Source organism: Lampris incognitus, chromosome 3 (assembly GCF_029633865.1).
Source record: "Lampris incognitus isolate fLamInc1 chromosome 3, fLamInc1.hap2, whole genome shotgun sequence".
NCBI lineage: Eukaryota > Metazoa > Chordata > Actinopteri > Lampriformes > Lampridae > Lampris > Lampris incognitus.
The window spans coordinates 33938729-33960885 of NC_079213.1; the positions used below are offsets into that span (position 1 = coordinate 33938729).

General features: G+C 44.4%; 1 protein-coding gene across 2 annotated transcripts in view; it reads right to left on the reverse strand.

Moving 5' to 3' along the window:
* stab2 (stabilin 2) overlaps positions 1-22157 on the reverse strand; it is a 78454-nt gene that overhangs the window by 15077 nt on the left and 41220 nt on the right. Inside the window, exons 30-54 of one of the 2 annotated variants that reach the window (XM_056276506.1) lie at positions 21101-21212; positions 20034-20111; positions 19836-19925; positions 19510-19614; positions 19080-19211; positions 18830-18958; positions 18207-18269; positions 18012-18110; positions 16493-16688; positions 16264-16359; positions 16116-16173; positions 15922-15995; positions 14125-14250; positions 12948-13021; positions 11009-11080; positions 10730-10849; positions 10587-10631; positions 10356-10448; positions 10118-10273; positions 7761-7889; positions 5585-5644; positions 5166-5342; positions 746-835; positions 517-663; positions 322-381 (exon numbers count right to left, since the gene is read on the reverse strand). In XM_056276506.1, the coding sequence (XP_056132481.1) occupies positions 322-381; positions 517-663; positions 746-835; positions 5166-5342; positions 5585-5644; positions 7761-7889; positions 10118-10273; positions 10356-10448; positions 10587-10631; positions 10730-10849; positions 11009-11080; positions 12948-13021; positions 14125-14250; positions 15922-15995; positions 16116-16173; positions 16264-16359; positions 16493-16688; positions 18012-18110; positions 18207-18269; positions 18830-18958; positions 19080-19211; positions 19510-19614; positions 19836-19925; positions 20034-20111; positions 21101-21212 (2581 nt within the window). The remainder of the gene's footprint in view (positions 1-321; positions 382-516; positions 664-745; positions 836-5165; positions 5343-5584; positions 5645-7760; positions 7890-10117; positions 10274-10355; positions 10449-10586; positions 10632-10729; positions 10850-11008; positions 11081-12947; positions 13022-14124; positions 14251-15921; positions 15996-16115; positions 16174-16263; positions 16360-16492; positions 16689-18011; positions 18111-18206; positions 18270-18829; positions 18959-19079; positions 19212-19509; positions 19615-19835; positions 19926-20033; positions 20112-21100; positions 21213-22157) is intronic. The other variant, XM_056276507.1, reaches the window with a different exon arrangement.

Here is a 22157-nt window from a genome sequence, read left to right on the forward strand (position 1 = left end):
ACAGAAACAGCACAACATGAACACAGAAACAGCAAAACATGAGCACAGAAACAGCACATGAACACAGAAACAGCACAACATGAGGGTGCTTGGGCAGAGGTCAAGATAAGTGGTGGCTACATAAGTTCGCCGATACTGGGAATGTCTCTTGGTGGGAGGCTCAATATAAAATAATAACATGAAGATAACTTTTGAAAGTGGACTACAAACTAAAGGTGATATGATCCATCCACAGTATCCGAATGACCTAAAAGTATTGGACTATCTACATATCTCATATGAGAACAAGGTAACTAGGTAAGTGAAGATAGATCTAGGTACCTTTACTATAGACCCACCAGGACAGCGGGTCGAGGAGGAAGTGCAAGGCCCGCAATTCATCTGTTGTAGCCGCAAGACAGATAAGAAAAAAAAACATCAGTCTCCATAATTCCATTTAAAGTGATTGCTTTGTACACCTATGGCGCCATCATATGGTTAGTTTCGTGATATCACTGCGATAGGCCGAAAATGTACCTGAAGTTCAAAGTTTTTCTGCTCATCGCAGCGACCCCCAAGACTAGGCGGAGTCAGCAGACAGTCAATACCATATGCGATGCCCTCCTTGAAAAGGAGGTGTCTCTTGATGATGCGGCAAGTTCCACCGTTGATGAAGATCTCCCCCTGTCACGAGACAAGACAGTAAATCCCAGTAAGTCTGTAATTCCTCCTCCCTGTTTTCCAGCAACTGATTCTCCATACTCACAATTTTGTCAAGTCCTCCACAGCCGAACGAAAGCTGCGAGCCCTGGAGAGTCCTGGCGGAAACCAGGTGGGCCAGCTCTGTAGCGTATACCTGGGGTGGGGAAACGAGAGGAGGTGTGGACAAGCGAAGAAACTACAACAACGGGATGAACCTAGACAGGAGTCAGGGTGTCGACAGAACAGACAGACACATGGTCCGGCTTTTATACGGGATAAATGCAGTGTTTGTCAAGTAGACCGGACGGCCATTTAGGCAGAACTGTAGCCTGTGTTCATGCCCAACACGTCTGCTGTGGTGCAAATTAAATCTGGTGCGTTGGCCCTTTTAGTCTGCTCTGTTTGGGCTGATGTGAACAACATCATTTGAACTCTGGTGCAGCCCAAACACCCATATCCAGACTGCCTGAAAAAGGTGAGTCCACCCCCCCACCCCAACTTTTTCTCCCCAATTGTACCTGGCCAATCACCCCACTCTCTGAGCCATCCTGGTCGCTGTTCCACCCCCTCTGCTGTTCCGGGGAGGGCAGCAGACTACCACGTCTCCTCCGATACATGTGGAGTCGCCAGCTGCTTCTTTTCACCTGGCAGTGAGGAGTTTCACCAGGGGGACGTAGCACATGGGAGGATCACGCTATTCCCCCCAGTTCCCCCTCCCCCGAACAGGCGCCCCGACCGACCAGAGGAGGCGCTAGTGCAGCAGCCAAGACACATACCCACATCCGGCTCCCCACCCGCAGACACGGTCAACTGTGTCTGTAGAGACACCCGACCAAGCTGGAGGCAACACGGGGTTTCGAACCAGCGATGTCCATGTTGGTAGGCAATGGAATAGACTGCCACGCTACCTGGATGCCCCAAAAGGGTGAGTCTCTGTCCGTTTCCAAGTGAACTGAGGTGTGGTGCATTTGTGGTGTGAACTACCAGTACCAAACACAGGAAATCATGCAAATTTGATTTTCCAAAAACTGGGTATTCCAGCTCATCATGTCTCCGTATTTGCCCTCCTATATGTAAAGTCTCTTCATTATGATTTCATGTCTGTTGAAGGTCTAAAGGACCAAAATGTCACAGGGTTTTACTTGAATAATTACAGAACGCAAATTTCTATGTGGACAGAGATGAGCTTCATCCCTCATGGACGTGTTTGCCCTAGACTCATTTTTCAACGAAGCTGAGCAGATGCAAACAGTCCAAATGGAGGACAAGCAGTGAGGTTTAGCAAGACAAGGTGGGATTTATAATGATTTATAAAGAATCTATGTCCATTCTCTACAGCAGCGGTCGGGAACCTATGGCTCGCGAGCCATATATGGCTCTTCCGGTGACGGCATATGGCTCCCAGACAATTTTGAGTTGAAAATTATTTTTTTTTCAAAAAAATCAGTTTGGAACTGATTTTAAAATACTTGTGATATTTCTTAATAATACTGTGTCATTTTAAAGTAAACAGAAATTAGTTTTGAAGATAAATTTCACGGGTCACGGGTCACCCGTGGGTCGGGTCGGGAACCAATGGCTCGCGAGCATGTCCGGGTCATTGTAAAGTTTAAGAAATCAATTTTATCAGATAGCCAACTAGTTTATCCGCTTCAACCCTTGTAACGGAAAAGATGGCGAAAAGAAAAAAAGACGATGATTACCGTGCATTCCAGGCTGCGTGGACAGAGGAATTTGCATTTGTGGAGAGAGCAGGATCTGCGGTATGTCTAATATGCAATGATAAAATTGCATCGATGAAACGGTCAAATATAAAGCGGCACTTCGATACGCACCATGCTTCATTTGCATCGAAATATCCAGCGGGGGACAGCAGGAAAAGGGCATGCGAGGAGCTACAGCGGAGAGTGCAGACGAGTCAGCAGCAACTACGTGTGTGGACCAAGCAAGGTAACGGGAATTCCGCTAGCTTTGCGGGGGCTTTGGCAATAGTAAGGAATGGAAAGTCATTCACAGATGGCGAGTATGCCAAAACATTCATGCTTGATGTGGCCAATGAACTGTTTGATGACTTCCCAAATAAAGACAAGATAATCAAACGAATAAAAGACATGCCCCTGTCAGCAAGAACTGTGCACGATCGTAGCATCATGATGGCAAATCAAGTCGAGGAAACACAAATTAAGGACATAAACGCCGGGACATACTTTTCTCTCGCGTTAGATGAGTCAACAGACGTTAGCCATCTATCTCAGTGCAGTATCATTGCCAGGTATGCTGCAGGTGACACACTGCGTGAGGAAAGCTTGGCTGTTTTGCCAATGAAAGGGACAACAAGAGGAGAGGATTTATTCATGTCTTTCATGGAGTTTGCTAAAGAAAAAAAACTACCGATGGATAAACTTATTTCTGTCTGTACTGATGGTGCACCCTGTATGTTGGGGAAGAACAAAGGATTTGTAGCGCTTCTCCGTGAACATGAAAAGAGAGCCATCCTAAGTTTTCATTGCATCCTGCACCAGGAGGCGCTTTGCGCTCAGACGTGTGGCCAGGAGCTTGGCGAGGTGATGTCTCTGGTCATTCGAGTGGTCAACTTTATTGTTGCCCGAGCTTTAAATGATCGCCAGTTTAAAGCTCTGTTAGAAGAAGTTGGTAATCATTATCCCGGTCTGCTTTTACACAGCAACGTGCGTTGGTTGTCAAGGGGGAAGGTGCTCAGCCGTTTTGCAGCTTGCCTGAGTGAAATCCGGACTTTTCTTGAAATGAAAGGCGTCAAGCATCCTGAGCTAGACAACACTGACTGGCTCCTGCAGTTTCACTATCTCGTGGACATAACTGGCCATCTGAACCAGCTCAATGTGAAAATGCAAGGTATTGGAAATACAATCTCATCCCTTCAACAAGCAGTGTTTGCATTTGAAAGCAAGCTGGAAGTCTTTCTCAGGGACATTGAAACAGGTCGTCTTCTGCACTTTGAAAGACTGCAACAATTTAGAGATGCATGCTTAGCAAGTGACTCCACTCAACATCTGGATCTCCAGCAGCTAGCTGGCTTTACGTTCAATCTCCTGCAGTCATTCAAAGCACGTTTTGGAGAATTTCGTGCGCGCACTGGTCTTTTCAAGTTCATCACTCATCCACATGAGTGTGCAGTGGACAAAATCGACCTGACATGCATCCCCGGGGTCTCTATCGGAGACTTTGAGCTGGAAGTTGCTGACCTGAAGGCATCAGACATGTGGATGAGTAAGTTCAAGTCACTTAATGGAGAGTTGGAAAGTCTTGCGCGACAGCGAGCAGAGCTGGCGAGGGAACACAAGTGGACAGAAATTAAAAATCTTCAACCTGAAGACCAGCTGATTCTTAAAACTTGGAACGAGCTTCCTGTGACATACCACACAATGCAGCGTGTGAGTATTGCCGTATTGACCATGTTTGGCTCTACATATGCATGTGAACAGTCTTTCTCGCATATGAGGAACATTAAGACCAACCTACGCTCACGTTTAACTGATGGAAGCCTCAACGCCTGCATGAAGCTCAACCTCACCACGTATGAACCAGACTACAAGGCCATCAGCAAAACCATGCAGCACCAGAAGTCGCATTAAAAGTAAGACATATTTAATTTATTATACGTTAAAAATACTATATGGCTCTCAATGAAATATATTTAGAAATATTTGGATTTTATGGCTCTCCCAGTCAAAAAGGTTCCCGACCCCTGCTCTACAGGTTACCAATGCAAAAAGATGTCGAAATTTGATATAATTCATATCAGGCATAATATGACACATATATCCTGACACTATATGATATGCTTGATATGATATGATATATGATATGATGTGATATGATATATGCTATACGATATGCTATATGATATACGATGTACAGATTAGAAAATACATTGCTATAGGAATGACCAACAGTAAGTAAAGAGAGCTGTACTTGGCCAATAACTCCACTCTTCCGAGCCGTCCCGGTTGCTGCTCCACCCCCTCTGCCGATCCGGGGAGGGCTGCAGACTACCATATGTCTCCTCCGATACACGTGGAGTCGCCAGCTGCTTCTTTTCACCTGACAGGGAGGAGTTTCACCAGGGGGACGTAGCACATGGGAGGATCACGCTGTTCCCCCCAGTCCCCCCTCCCCTGCACAGACACACCCACTGACCAGAGGAGACGCTAGTGCAGCGACCAGGACACATACCCACATCCAGCTTCCCACTCACAGACATGGCCAATTGTGTCTGCAGCGACGCCCGACCAAGCCAGAGGTAACGCTGGGATTCGAACCGCTGAGCCCTATGTTGGTAGGCAACGGAATAGGCTGTTACGCTACACGGACGCCCCTTAAGTCACCTATTCTGTCAGAAAACTCCGCCAGTCAGTCTTAATCAGTAGACTGTACGTATCTACCAACAAACACTACCAAAAGATGTGGTACGTTGCCGCTCAGCACGTCGGCTTCGCAGCCTTTACCTTCTGGCTGTGAAGGATGTGGTATTTCACATACTCCAGCAGCTGGGCTCGGTTCTGCTGGTTGTAGAGGAAATCCTTCTGCTCCTGGGGCAGGGAGGCCAGGGCCCGGTCCGAAGGGAGGAATATGGTGAATGGATGGTATAGTTTGCCATTCAACAAATCCATCACGCCTGTGTCCTGGTAGACATGGAGGAAAAGTATGGGCCTGATCTAGTACCGGTTTATAAAGCATACATGTCAGACTGTGACCACTTGAAAGAAGTACAGAAGCTTATCGGCTGAGCAGGCTCAGGGATGACTGCATCTCTCAAATGAGAAAAAAAGCCCCGTCCACTTTCAATATATTTGTCTTAAATAAAATGCAATATTCAAGTGGCCTCACATCTCACTTAAGAGCAAGGCAGATGGTTTGAACTTACCTCCAGCAGTTTGATGAAGGTCTTATAACCGTGCCAAGCTGCCACATCTGTCAAATTTATCTGCGTTGGGTTGTTTGAGAGAAGGATGTATGAGTTAATGTACTGTGTACAAGTCAACGACACTGCTTCTTTTATAGAGTTAACTGGTGAATAATAACAACATAGATTATTAAAGAGCCATGAAGCTCCCAGCTCTTCAGCCGATGGTGTTAAGATGGTTCAACGGCTCGCTGGTGTGCAGTCTGTATGTACACTGGGAGGCTGTAACAGTTTTAAAACTGACGACGCAAATTCGTTACACAAAACATCCAGTGACATTCATTTACTATGGATTTTCAGTCCCCCTCCAAAAAATAATTTAGTGCCTAAAAAAACAGCCTGACTTCCACATCAGTAGATGCAGTTATTTGTGGAGTCCATGTCTGTTATTACTGTCTGCTGGCTGAAACATCTCTCAACAGATCAGTTAATACCTAAAAAAAAAAAAAAATGTTTTAGTGTTTCTGGCCTCTTTAATACAGAATACATGACAGAATGAAGGAAGGAATTAATATATGAATGAATGAACAAGTAAGTTGTTCATGCTTTTATCTCCCCATTTTTTATCCTTTATTTACCCAGGGGAGTATTCTGAGCACGTGTGCTCATTTTCTGCAACACCTTGCTGCACATCCACACTGTTCCATACATCCACACTGTTCCACACACTCAAACTGTTCGAAACGTTCACACTGTTCCATACATCCACACTGTTCCTGACATTCACACTGTTCCACACTGTTCCATACATTCACTTTGTTCCATACATCCACACTGTTCCTGACATTCACACTGTTCCACACTGTTTCCACACATTCACTTTGTTCCACACATCCACACTGTTCCACACATTCACTTTGTTCCATACATCCACACTGTTCCATACATCCACACTGTTCCTGACATTCACACTGTTCCACACTGTTTCCACACATTCACTTTGTTCCACACATCCACACTGTTTCACACATTCACAATGTTCAACACGATCACACGGTTCCATACATTCACACTGCTCCACACATTCACACTGTTCCCACACATTCACACTGTTCCCACACATTCAAACTGCTCCACACGTTCACACTGTTCCACACATTCACTGTTCCTACACATTCACACTGTTCCATACATCCACACTGTTTCACACATTCACAATGTTCAACACGATCACACGGTTCCACACATTCACACTGTTCCCACACATTCAAACTGCTCCACACGTTCACACTGTTCCACACAGTCACTGTTCCTACACATTCACACTGTTCCACACATTCACTGTTCTACATTTTCACAATGTTCCCACACGTTCACTGTTCCCACACATCCACACTGTTCCACACATCCACACTGTTCCATACATCCACACTGTTTCACACATTCACAATGTTCAACACGATCACACGGTTCCATACATTCACACTGCTCCACACATTCACTGTTCCCACACATTCACACTGTTCCCACACATTCAAACTGCTCCACACGTTCACACTGTTCCACACATTCACTGTTCCTACACATTCACACTGTTCCACACATTCACTGTTCCACATTTTCACAATGTTCCCACACGTTCACACTGTTCCCACACATCCACTGTTCCACACATCCACACTGTTCCACACATCCATGCTGTTCTACACAGTCCCACTGTTCCCAAACATTCCCACTGTTCAACACATTCTCACTGTTCCACACATCTACACTGTTCCATATTCACACTGTTCCATGCATTCACATTGTTCCATGTATTCACACTGTTCCCACGCATTCATGCTGTTCCCACACATCCACACTGTTCCACACAGACAAACTGTTCCACACATCCAAACTGTTCCACACAGCCAAACCTTTCCACACACTCACATTGTTCTACGCATCTACACTGTTCCACACATTCACACTGTTCCACATTTACACTTGAGAGCTGCCCAGTACAACAACAGTCTTCGCTGGTGATCACTGAGCATTTGTTTATTTCTAACTCCCTTTGTTCATAGGCTAACTCAGAATCAACTCTCAGTCTGCAGCCTCATAACATAATTTTTTTTATCTATTTATTAAAAAGTTAAACAGCCCATTTGTTCCACATGATTTTACGTTACGGTCAGATTCATAGTCCCATAAGTACCTGCACATTTGCTTCCATTTCTTTCCCCAGTGTGGATGGAAACAGTATAGTGTCAATCTCATGGATGATTCCGTTGGTGCTGACGTCATCAGTGTAGGTCACATTAGCTTGGTTGATGAAGAGGCTGCCCTGAAAATAACAGTGGACATGCATGATAATGTATGTGTTTCTACTATCAGTAAAGTACTTAAGGTATGAGGAACTCCCCCACACACAAACAAACGCACAGCCAAATAAAGGGTCAAGGGAATAAGTACAATAACTTGAAATACTGATGAACAGTAGAGCTTTATCTTGTGCCGATGGAGGAAAAGTAGAGCAGAGAAGAGAGGATAGAGGAGACTACAGTAGTAACTCATTAGCAAACAGCAGTCAATGTAAAAAGCTCCCACTGCAAAACTGCATTTTGGTCTGTCGTAACTTGAAAAAAGCAGGTGTCTTTGTTTGGAGAGGAAAACTCGTGTTAGAATAACATCAAGAAAGAGAAGACAGCCGCTTTATTTGACATTGTATTCTTGCAACGAATCTGTCTTCAGCATTTAACCCATGTTATTATATAAGAGCAGTGGGCAGCTGCAGCACCTGGGGACCAACTCCAGTTCCTCTTTCCATTGCCTTGCTCAGGGGCACAGACAGGAGTATTAAGCCTAACATGCATGTCTTTTTCATGGTGGAAGGAAACCGGAGCACCCGGAGGAAACCCACGCAGACACGGGGAGAACATGCAAACTCCACACAGAAAGGACCTGGGATGGCCTGGGGTTCGAACCCAGGACCTTCTTGCTGTGAGGCAGCAGTGCTAACCACTTGACCACCATGCTGCCCAGGGCATATTTGTGTATAACACTAACATAGTGGAGCATGTGTGTCTCAGCAATAACCAAATAGTGTGTGTGTGTGTGTGTGTGTGTGTGTGTGTATATACATATATATATATATATATATATATATATATATATATATATATATATATATATATATCGTAGTTACCCTGCAGAAAGCATTGCCTCTATGTTGGCTAGCTTCTTTAACACTGGTTGCATCACCTCCCTTTTTTTGCATTACCATTCAGGGGCTGCGTGGTGGCGTAAGAATATTTTTAGATTTATTATCTGGTTTGGGCTTGAGATGTTTTGCAATCCATTAAATGCCATAAAATAAATACCGAGAATAGGAGACAGCAGCAGACCAGATGGAGAATGAATTGATCGGCTCACCGCTGTGTCCAGATGAGCTGATTCAACTGTTTTTTGATCTTAACTGGATCCAACCTCATTATAAAGTTTGCTGATGATACCACAGTGGTAGGTCTCATCAGCAACAATGATGAATCATCATACAGAGCGGAGGTGGATCAACTGGTGGCGAGGTGCAAAAACAACAACCTCTCCCTAAATATAGAGAAAACTAAGGAGGTCATTATTGACTTCAGAAAGACCAGCGCCCACCATACCCCTCTGACCATCAATAGTATGGACATGGAGAGAGTCAACAGTAATAGGTTCCTGGGAGTTCACATCACAGAGGACCTCACATGTCACTGCGCTCTCTAAGAAGGCCCAGCAGCATCTTCACTCCCTACAGTGTCTGAAGAAGGCGAGTCTCCCCCCACCCATCCTCATCACATTCTACAGAGACACCATAGAGAGCATTCTGACCAGCTGTATCATTGTCTGGCATGGGAACTGCGACGCCTCCGACCAAAAATCCCTACAGCGGATAGTGAAGACAGCTGGAAAGATCATAGGAACTGCTCTCCCATCCATCCAGGCCACCTATGATGCACGGTGCACCCGGAAGGCTGTCAGCATCATGAAGGACCCCACCCACTCTTCCCACATCCACTTCACCCTTCTACCCCCTGGCAGGAGGTACCGGAGCATCTGTGCTGCCTCCACCAGACTATGCAACAGTTTCATTCCTCAGGCTGTGAGGTTTCTCAACAGCCTGGACACTTAAACCTTCCATAAAATGACTTTTTGACTGTCTTTCTCACAAGAATTACAAGCATCACAAGCACAGGTGTGCTTGTGATGCTTGTAATTCTTGTTTTTAATGTACTTTTTGTTTTTAATATTTATTGTGTGTTATTTGGTTTTATGTGGCACTGAGGTCCGTGTGAAATGTAATTTCATTCCCTTGTGTGTATGAGACATGCATATGAGGCAATGACACATACAAGCAGTCTACGTCTATTGAGCATGCATAAAAACTACTGACAAAATGCTTTGTCTTGATTAAGGTGAACCCTAAGAAAATATATTACCAGCTATCTGGAGGTTAAATCATGACCTAGATTAATTAATACAGACTAAGGTATGGGTCACGCCGGGAAACAAGGATAGCAACTTGGTCACCTCAGAGAACTTGGTGGTTAAGACCTCCCCCGCCACGGTGGTCAGGTTTCTGGCGGTGGTCAGGTCACTGGCCAGGAGGGTGTGGCACATCACTATGTGGTTGCGAAGGACATTGGCATACATTTCTTTGTGCTTGCTCGCCATCAAAGGTTTGATCTAGAAAGAAAATCACACCTCTAATCGTCTCGGGCATTCGCAGCTGATCCAGACAAACGATTCGGGAAATCGGTTTTCTCACCCTGTTCTTGCCATTCTGTTCTTTCAGAAATGCTTCTGTGGTCGGAGCAAAGACGGTGAATGGACCGCGGCCTTGCAACGAAATCTCAGTTATCTAAAAGGAAAATTCAGCCCCGGTCAAGTTTTTCCTCACGGTGGCAGGATATGCTGGCAGTGATTTTAAGAAATGGAGATAAGTCTTCCAGCAGTTAAGAAACGGTGTCACCCAGATGTGGACATGATCATCTCTTACCATCAAGCCGAGGTAAAAGTCCTTTAACTTCCTGTAGAAGAGTTCCTGTGGGAAGGAAATAATCGAAGAAGACATTCGGTGAAAAGAGGTTGCACACACGGATCTGTGGTCAACGTGGTACTGACGGCGGTTGCTTCCCTCACCTTCGCCACAGGGCCTTTGCAGTTGATGCCGTCTCCTTTGTATCCATTAAAGCATTTGCAGGAGCGCTCACCGGGACCGGTGGTGTTACACCGGGCGTACCGGTGACATCCCCCATTTTTCTGGTAAAAACATAAAGGCGCTGTTATACAGAATACTCTGCTTGGTTTTGTAATACACAAAGTACAATTCATTCAAGATTTTTCAAAAGTACTTCATTTATGGATTTACAAATTGCCAACACAATAAATGGGTAACTGCACACCGCAGCAGGTTGATACCTTTTGACAGAGATCGAACAGGATGCAGTTCTGTCCCTGTTCTGTGTAGCCATTACTGCAAGCACAGACAGTCTGTACACGGAGATTATTGAGAAGAAATCTGTCACTGAAACTGAATCGTACAGACAGGCAAATGGCTTTGAGACCGATTATGCGTTATAATATATTGTATTATATTATATTATATTGTAACCTATTGGATTAGATTAGGTAAACCCCCCCCCCTTTTCTCCACAATTGTATCCGGCCAATTACCCCACTCTTCCGAGCCGTCCTGGTCACTACTCCACCCCCTCTGCTGATCTGGGGAGGGCTGCAGACTACCACATGCCTCCTCCCATACATGTGGAGTCGCCAGCTGCTTCTTTTCACCTGACAGTGAGGAGTTTCGCCAGGGGGACGTAGCGCGTGGGAGGATCACGCTATTCCCCCCAGTTGCCCCTCCCCCCCGAACAGGCACCCCGACCGACCAGAGGGGGCGCTAGTGCAGCGACCAGGACACATACCCACATCCGGCTTCCCACCCGCAGACACGGCCAATTGTGTCTGTACGGACGGCCGACCAAGCCAGTGGTAACACGGGGATTCGAACCAGTGATCCCCGTGTTGGTAGGCAACGGAACCGCTATGCTACCCGGACGCCCTGATTAGGTTGAATGTTGACCGTTATCGTGTCAATAAAGCATTGAGAGTAATAAGGATGATATTAGATAAAGATAATAAGCAAAAGAACATTTTACGATGGCAAAAGTTGATCAATGATATTTATGAAAGTGATGATGGTGAACAAAAATGTTATTTCATGATTATAAAGATGACAGACTAGATAGAAGAAAATTCCTACTATTAGACCTTTACACGGAAGAACCTTTACATTTTCCATTAAACAGGCACATAAGAAAGACAACTTTGCTACACAGTACTCTGTAAACTTCTTAACGAATCATATTTACAGAGGAAGGCAATGTCTACAAAGAAACATCAAAATGTGCAAATTTACAATTTTCTAGATCCATTTTCTAAACCACGATTTAGAAAAGCATGTCAACACAAACGTGACCAGAATTATGTACAAGTTCACGGACCTTGTGCAGAGGAATCGCACAAGGGAATGAATGAACACCAATAAGAATTACACAAGGGGGGCACATGTAAAGAGGAGTCTGAATCACAGCAAGAAGCAAGAACAGTCTAATGCCCCTTGTCCACTGCATGGTGTCGGCTCAACTCGACTCTGCTCGCTTTACTTCTTGGGATGTGCTTGTCCACTGCAGATAGTATCCCCCACGGCGAAGCCCGGCTGGTCATTTGTGGGCATGCTGACTCATTGACTCGCCCCACACGAGTGTTTTATTTTCAAAAAAATCAACAAGACTAACTCTAAATGTGCTTCACATGAACAATATTAGTGTAACTGAGAGATTCACTGACAACAAATGTTTTTTGTACATGGATAGATTATCAACTATAATACAAGTTTCATAAGACTCGCTTTGGCATTTCCTGGTTCTAAACAGAGCTGTTCAATTTCTCTCTGGCCAATCAGTGCTCAGATTTTATTTGTATTTAAATAAATATAAATAAATTGTATTTATGTTTTTGTTTACATTTTATCTCTTTATTTTATTGATATTTAAATGTAAATATTTTCATTTATTTATTCATTTTAGAATATTTTATATTCACATAAATATTTATTTATTTACAGTGATATTTTCATGTCACCTTTTAGTATAGGCTCAGCTCACTTGGAACCTCGACGGAGGTGGCACCAAAAACAGTACCTGGTACCAGGTACTGTCCCTAACTTTTGCCCAGTGGAAAAGCAAAAAAAGCGAGTTGAGTTGAGCCGGCACCATGCAGTGGACAAGGGGCATAAGACACATGACCAACCTGCAGACATGCAGGCACAGTAAGTATGAAACGACTCAGCATTTACTTTGTTGGGTCCAGTGTGAATACAGTCGGCGTTGACCTGACAGTCTCCATTTCTTTCAAGACATGGGTTGATTTCTGAAAGAAAACACAAGAACCACTGTGTACATATAAGTACGACACAATCATATCACACAATCTCATATAGTTTGCTCCACGTGTAGTTCAACAGCAAAACATAATTTAACCCTTGCTTCAAGTGCCATTTCCCTCCATCCCTCCATCCATCCCTCCATTATCCCAATCGCTTATCCTGCTCTGAGGGTCACGGGGATGCTGGAGCTTATCCCAGCAGTCAGGGCCACACACACACACACACACACACACACACACACACACACACACACACACACACACACACACACACACATTCACACCTAGGGACAATTTAGTACGGGCGATTCACCTGACCTACATGTCTTTGGACTGTGGGAGGAAACCGGAGCCCCCGGAGGAAACCCACGCAGACACAGGGAGAACATGCAAACTCCACACAGAGGATGACCTGGGACGACCCCCAAAGGTTGGACTACCCCGAGGCCCGAGCCCAGGACCTTCTTGCTGTGAGACGACCTCGCTTACCACTGTGGCACCGTGCCTCCCAAGTGCCTTTACACATTCAAAATAATGAAACAACAGCAGACCCAGAACAAAAATGTGTTACTGCACAGACTTCTATGGAGCATGCCTTTTGTAGTTTTTCTTTTTTTGGGGGGGGGGGTTGTCCCCCTTTTTCTCCCCAATTGTAGTTGGCCAATTACCCCACTCTTCCGAGCCGTCCCAGTCGCTGCTCCACCCCCTCTGCTGATCCGGGGAGGGCTGCAGACTACCACATGCCTCCTCCAATACATGTGGAGTCGCCAGCCGCTTCTTTTCACCTGACAGTGAGGAGTTTCACCAGGGGGACGTAGCGCGTGGGAGGATCACGCTATTCCCCCCAGTTCCCCCTCCCCCTTGAACAGGCACCCCGACCGAACAGAGGAGGCGCTAGTGCAGCGACCAGGATACATACCTACATCCGGCTCCTCACCTGCAGACACGGCCAATTGTGTCTGTAGGGACGCCCGACCAAGCCGGAGGTAACACGTGGTCGCCAGGTGCTTTTTGTAGTTTGAAGAGAACCTTTTACACAAAGCAGAACTTGTTGTTCAAAATCCAATTCATGACAATAGCCGGCCTACCTACACACACCAGGCCATCACCGGAATACCCCGAGCTGCACACACACTCCCGACGTCCTGGCTGGGTCCTTTTACACACACCATAGAGACTGCAGCCTCCATTATCCACTGCACACGGGTCTTTAGCTATGGACACACACACATGCACACACACACACACACATACACACATGCATGCAAGCATGCACACAGGCATGCACACACACACACACACACACACACACACACAAAGAAACACAAACAGGCAGTTATGCACATGTACACATAACATTTTTTTTTGTGGATCCCCCCCCCTCTTTCTCCCCAATTATACCTGGCCAATTATCCCACTCTCTGAGCCGCCCCAGTCGCTGCTCCACCCCCTCTGCCGATCCGGGGAGGGCTGCAGACTACCACATGCCTCCTGTGATACATGTGGTGTCGCCAGCCGCTTCTTTTCACCTGACAGTGAGGAGTTTCGTCAGGGGGACGTACCATACGCGAGGATCACACTATTCCCCCCAGTTCCCCCTCCCCCCTGAACAGGCGCCCTGACCGACCAGAGGAGGCGCTAGTGCAGCGACCAGGACACATACCCACATCCGGCAGCCATACCAACATGTACCCTAGCTCTGCCAAATGACGGAAGAAAGCAGGTATGGGCTTGGCTAGTCCCCGGGCGCTGCACGGTGGCTGCACACTGCTCCTAGCTACACAGCTAGGATGGGTTAAATGCAGAGAGTACATTTCATTTGTATGTATGTACAAAATGACTAATAAAGAGTATTCTATTCTATTCTATTCTACTTGGATGGGAGACCTCCCAGGAAAACTGAGTTGCTGCCAGAAGTGGGGTTGGTGGGCCAGTAGGGGGCAGTCTTCCCTCTGGTCCTAATAAAAACAACTAATATCAAATCCCCATGCCCCAATGCAGTGACGGGACACTATGCAAGAGGAGATGCCGTCCTTTGGATGAGACGTTAGACTGAGGTCCTGACTCAGTCTGATCATTAAAAACCCCATGGCACTTATCACAATGAGTAGGGGGTTCCCCGGTGTCCTGGCAAAATTCCCAACCTGGTTCTCTCCATCTGGCCACCTAATCATCCCCCACATAACTGGATCAATGATTCCTCCCTCTCCACCACATCACTCAGTCTCCACAGTCACTGAGATGAGTGATGAAACGTTGGTGTCCAGATGAACTGATTCAACTTTCAGGGATCCCGACACTACACCTGGATAATCGAGCATGAATCAAGACATTTTCAAACCGTCACGTTCAACTGACAGCTGCATAGAAAAAGAAGGGTAGTCTAACAAGAAAATATTCAAGCATCTACTCATATATTTTGGTGATGTGTGTGTGCGTGGTGTTAGTGTGTGTGTGTGTGTGTGTGTGGTGTTAGTGTAGGTAGCGGGACCGAAAACTAAAGCACTTACGATCCTAATTCTTTTTGGAGGTGGTAGGTATTGTCTCAGAGAGTAATGGAAAAATCCCAGAAAATTAAAATTATGCATAAATATCCATTTTTCTAAAAATGGCTAAAAACCACTTTTCTCGGTATTTCAGATGATTCTGAGCATTTTTTATTTTTTCACCTAAAATTTTTTTCTGGGACCCCCCCCTTAACCTGGAAAATGTGACCCTCTCCCCCTTTAATGTTATTGTGTATGCAATGTCATGTATGTGAAATATGCTTGGTGACCACCGTCTACTACATGCCATTTAGCCCCTTTCCACCCCCACTTGAAGTGGGGTGGGGTTCTTCTAGTCACTTAATATTCCCAAAACTTGAAATATATTTTGTTTCATACCTTTGCAGTAAGTGCCATTGCCCTCAAATCCCGAGGCGCAGATACACTGTGTTCCAGATGGTTTGATGACACAACTGTCACAGGAGGTGGACGGGAGAAAAAAAAGAAAAAAGAATAAACCGCTGTGATTTTTTTTCAGCACACAAAAGCAGGCAAATGCATTCGTCTGTAGCTTTGAGTCACTATCTACTTACTTTGCGCTGGTGTGGCATTTCGTCGAGCCGCAGAGCTCATCAGCTTTGGATTCGATCTCTGCCAGGGAACATACAGAGAGCTCAGTCTCACCTGTTTTACATGCCTTCTATACATAACACTTTGTCAACTCAGAGTTTATCTTCCTACTTTCATCGCAGAGAACTCCTTTCCATCCTAGGGCACACTCGCAAGTCCCATCTCCTTTCAGTCCGTCTTGACACTGGCCATTCTTACATGCACACTCTGCAGAAAGGAAGTGAGGAGGAGGGGAAAAAGCAATGAAGGAAGAGAGGAGCAGAGGGAATTGCAATTCCATGTCATCAGCAGTAAGCACTGGGATTGGGATTTAAATGCTTTTTGTCACCAGATGCTGTACCTTGATCGCAGTGGATACTGTATTTTCCAGCCTGGCATGTTTCGCACGCCGTCCCAGTGAAACCTTGGTTACACTGGCAGACGCCTGTTCCACTGGTCCCGTCAATACAAATCCCGTTGCTGAAGCAAGGCTGGCCCTTCAACCCAGGGCATTGTTCACAGTGCTCCCCAAAGAAGCCACTGCAGCACTTGCGCACCTGTGAAGAGATACATTCTTTGATTTCACCAAACTACAATGGTTGAGGACATAATTAAAAGTTTAACTCTGAGCGCACTAATCATCAAGTAGTTCTGCATGTGACGCTGTCATGAAAAAGACAGGATTTAAAATAAATCTAACAGCAAGAATATTAAGAGCTGCGTTAAGCCACGCTGAATAGGTTTACACGAGGGCGGTCTGACAGGATGCAGACGTGGGGCAGGCTAAGCTAACTGCTAGCCCATGCAGACCGGCAGTTCCGATAACACTGAGGGTGATCTGGTGGCGGCCTCGCCTAGCCTTGACTGTGTTTTTCGTGTCGCCGTGTGGAGTGCGGGGAGGTGTGTCAACAGTGTCTGGCTGAGACAGCTGCCATTGGATCGGCTGAGGGAGCCTGGTCTGCTGCGTCCTCTGGGCCCAAGGACCACAGCCCTGACCGGAGCTTTGTCTGAAGAGGAAACACCGAGGGCAGTCCGACAGGATGCGGAAGCGGGGCAGGCTAAGCTAACCGCTAGCCAATGCAGACCGGCAGTTCTGACAGTCATCCTGGCTGGTGTTCATTCTCCTGGACTGTGATTGTTTTGTTTAGTTTAGATATATGTGTTAGTTTGGATATATTTGTTCTTGTAGTTGTTGTAGTTTTTGGATATGTGTTTTTGTCTTTGTGTTGCACTGCTGTGGGCTGGGGGAAAACCATGTTTCGTTTCATTTCATGTGCGCAAGTGCATGAAATGAAATGACAAATCAAGTGTTTCTGATTCTGATGTAAAAAAGTTGGATTATAAAACAATCAAGGTAATAATAAATGTTGCATATGTTCCATGTAAAAACCATAGGCTTGATTATGCTGTGTAAGTGTGAGTAAGTGTATATGTAAGTGTGACTGTGCCCACACCTGGAGAAAGTATAAAGGCAGTAACGTACATCCTTCCGTTTCCCTCAAAGTATCAGTATCCAGCCTACACACACCTATTCACCTTAACGGCATTGCTTTATTTTTTGTTTCGTTTTTATTCATTTTTTATACATTTTTTGGTGACATAGCTTGTGTGATTTGCTCTGGCAGAGGTGCTGAGCTTCAAAAGGCAGTTAGTTTGAATACTCATAAAACATTATCTGACATTTAATCGATGTTATAGGAGGAGGCGTCAGGTTGTAGAATCATGTCAACAACTTTATCACGTTTTAGCAGAAGTGTTTGGCAATAGTCCCATTATTGTACGCAGTCAAACATAGCCATTGTCACCATATTTTGTCAGTCTCTTTCGAACACTTCCAGCTGACAAAATTATCTACACTTGACATGAACTATTTGACGTACAATGGTCATTTTTGCACAGGTGCTCCTGCAGCCAATGGTATGCAGCTGCTCCCCTTCGTAGACCTGAGTGAACATGCATCTCCTTCTTTGTACTGATTTCTGCAAGGAACATAAAGCATGACTTAATAAATATATGACTTGCTGTTTTCAATATTTGACATAAATTTACTAAGGTTTCAATAAAAGGCACCTCACCTTGGAAATTGTTCCACTGGGGCAGACCTTTCTTTGAGGTAAGAAGCAATTCTGACAGGTACCCTGCTCAAAAACCACATTGGTTTAAAGTAGCCAAAATTTGAAAATTGAATCAGTTCATCTGGACAAAATGTTTATTGGGAGAATAAATATACCAATAAATGTGGTGTCCAGATGAACTGATTCAACTTTCTGATATTTCCCTTACCTGGATTATTGCACATGCATCAAGACATATCCTATATACTATATATATATATATATATATATATATATAGCTTTTTTTCCGAAACCGTCAATGGTGTTGTGAGTGCTCAACTAATGAGGAGCTGAATATCAACACGGATACAGGAAAAAAGATTTTAATACATTGCAGTACAGGCCTGTTTCATGCGTCTCGCAGTCGTCAGTGTCTCGCACTCCCCACCCAGCAGCTGATGAGTGCGAGACGCATGAAACAGGCCTGTACTGCAATGTATGAAAATCTTTTTTCCTGTATCCGTGTTGATATATATATATATGTTTTTTTTCTCATTTTAATCAGTTTCACAATTTTCAGAGTTTCTGCTCCATAACAGGAGGGTTAGCATCCAAACAAGTATATTTAAAAATTCTTTACTTACCATAACAGTCTGGTACTGTGCAGTGTCACAGCGATTTCTCTTAATCTCCAAAACTGATGATAGGCTGTGGATAACTCCTTTTCCAGTCATGATGTTGGACACATTTAGCTGAGCTTCATTAATAAACAACTGAAGAAGAGTCACATGGAAAAGAGAGGAGAGGAAGGGTAAAGCAAAGGCTTGCAGTTTAAATGAATATGGGCTAAGAGAGCCAAAATGTACATCATAGAGAACAGTTTGATTCAAGTACCTTTCCATCCCTGGGAAAGAAACCCAGCTGGTAGGAGAAACCAAGCAAGGTCTTCTTATAGCCTCCAGCTTGGAGGTCAGTCTTTAACAGCCGTTCTGACGGTACAATGTGGTAGCGTGTTGTATTTATGTCCTGTTACAAGCATATCATCAACAGATTTCATGCCATCAGAATCGAAATTTATGATCAGGGGTGGAACTCTTTCAGAGTTGACCAACCTGTGACATGTTATATTTTCACAGCAAGAAAAGCATTTGGCTCATTGACTGGACTAGTTTATGTTATGGACATGGAAACTAAAATGACACACTCAAATTACTCACACACACACACACACACACACACACACACACACACACACACACACACACACACACACACACACACACAGTGTAACAGCAGTGAGATGATTGCAGTTGTTTTACACTACCATAGTAACTGCAGCCATCTTTTTGAGATAATCATTGACAGCACTGTCTGTTGGTGCAAAAACTGTGTATTCATCAGCCTCAATCTCCTCTGTCAGGTTATGTTCCTAAAAAGCAGAAAAGTAGACTACTGTTTGCAACTGTAAACATTAAATGACTTTTATGCTGGGCTAAAATGAGAGTTTGTAAGGATTATGGCGTAAAACAGTTGAGTGGTCAAAAAACAAAAACAAAAAAAACCCAAAAACAAACAAACAAAAAATGGTGGTGCCAGTTTACATATGATTTGGATCAAAACAAAACTTCATAGCTGTGTCTCTCTACGTACGATGAGGCAGGTTCTGAACAAAGAAAACTCGGGTCTCAGAGCGAGCAGCTCCAGGAGCCCTTCACTCTGTTTCCTATCTGGAATCAGAACCTAAAGGAAATAGATAGACAGAGCAAAAGGGAATAAGGCAAAGACATCCCCACCCAGGATTTCTTTTGCATAAGCTCCAGCCTGTGCTGAATTGCTCAATAACTGTACCTTATTGATAACATGGATCAATCCATTGATTGCAGCTATGTTTGCTGTAGTGAAGGTCGCTCCCCCAATTGCTGTGGTCTGAATCAGAATCAGAATCAGGATCAGGACAAGGACAAATAAAAGGTTAAATCCATGGCTCTTGTCGACCATGAACCCAATTTATGTTTCATTTCATTCAACTCAAAGCTGGCATTTACTGCATAGTGCTTCTGACCTTCCAGTCAAAAGCATCTCAGTGCAGTAGAGAGGAGGAGGAGAAGAAGAAGAAGTGGAAGAGGAAGAGGAAGAAGAAGAAGCAGCAGCAGCAGAAGCAGAAGAAGAGCAGGGCCATTGATGCTCTCAAAAGAAAGATGTCGGTGGCATGTCTGGTGCTAACAATAAATACTCAAGCAATATCAGCAACCTGTCAAGCATAAAGAGCAACTAAACTGAGTCCCATTCAAAATTATAAAATTACATCGTTAGCTGCTTACCACACAGATGTTTCATAAGCAAAACATCTCACACTGCTAGAAATCAACCTTAGCTGTATTATGAAGTTTAAACTGATCATATAAGCAATCTGGTTGCAGGTCACCTCTCACATCATCCTGCTCAGTGATGACAGACACATTTTGGAAAAGTTGGGGTTGAAAAGTCATACTTGAGTTTCCGAGCTGGAATCTGAACCATTACACATATGCTGTCAGAAATCTCATGTTGATTTGAATGCAGCAGTTATTGAAAAGAAGAGAGTTAGCAACATTAATAGATATTTTGATATTTACAATGGAAAATACACAACTGCATATGTAAGGGCATATGACACGTGTAGTCCTTAATATTCAAAACAGTTTCCATTCACCTGGTCCACAATAATAATTAGCATGTTTTGCTGAGATGATTGAGGACAAATTACAGCTCATGTTACCTGGACACACCCTCCCTCATCTCCATTAACAGACATTTAAGAAAATACTAATGGGAAAACTATGATCAAGCCCTGTTAAACAGTGACGGACCAATCACATGTCACTACCTTTCATCCTTCAGTGGCTGACCTGATCCATAACTATCCTTAAGCTTACCTCATTGGTGGCTGAAACAGGTAGTATTGTCTTGAGGAGAGAAGTGAGCTGTCCAGAGAAGGAGCTGTTGCTCAGGGTAGACAACGGATAGTTGCCGGGGATCATGTGATTTCTGTCAGAGGAAGAGTCAGAACAAATAACAGCTACAGGGGGTCCTCGGGTTACGAACACCCAACTTACAAACGCCTTTACTTACAAACTGACCTCCGTAAAGCCTATTATTTAAAAAAAATTGAGTTACACGCAATGGTTCGTACTAACAAATGGACAGACTACTTTGTGCGATGCTCAAAACACTGTGTTTTAGGCGATTCGTCGGTCCAAGGGAGAACAACGCCGCGCCATCATCACCATTTTAAGTCGGACCGCGTAAACTCGCGTAGACATTGTTGTGTGCGTTGTGTTTTGACTTAAAAATGTCCCTTGTTTACCCTCGTAATCATGGCTTCAAGGCGTAAATCCGATGCAAGTGATGGTGATGTATCAAAGAAAAGGAAAACCATCATGATTGAAACGAAAGTGGGGATTGTAAAGCGCTGAGAGAGAGGTGAAACGCCACTGGAAAAGTGTTGGGCTACAGTCGATCAACAATCGGGACAATTACAAAGGACAGTGGGAGCGTAATGGAGGATGACAAAGGCTCTCTCCCAATGAATGCAACAATTACCACTAAGCAACGCAGTGGTTTAATTATGGAAATGGAAAGGGTATTGGTAATTTGGTTAAAGGATCAAAACTAGAACAATATTCCTGTTACGCTGATTTTGATTTTGATTACTATTTTGGTATGCAGGACATCAACTGGAACGAGAGTGTTAACTTTTACTTATCTTTTCTTTTCCATCTGAACAGTTTAAGAAATGTTTCTTTAATGTTTTTACACCTATACACATTCTCTCTCTCTCAATCATAAATACTGTACTGTAGTTACATTCATTACTGCATTATCATGTTTATGTGGTTTTTGGTAAAATATGTACTATATACTGAGACACATATTTGACTAATTGATACTAGATGTGAACTGTACATAACTGTTCTGACTTACATACAAATT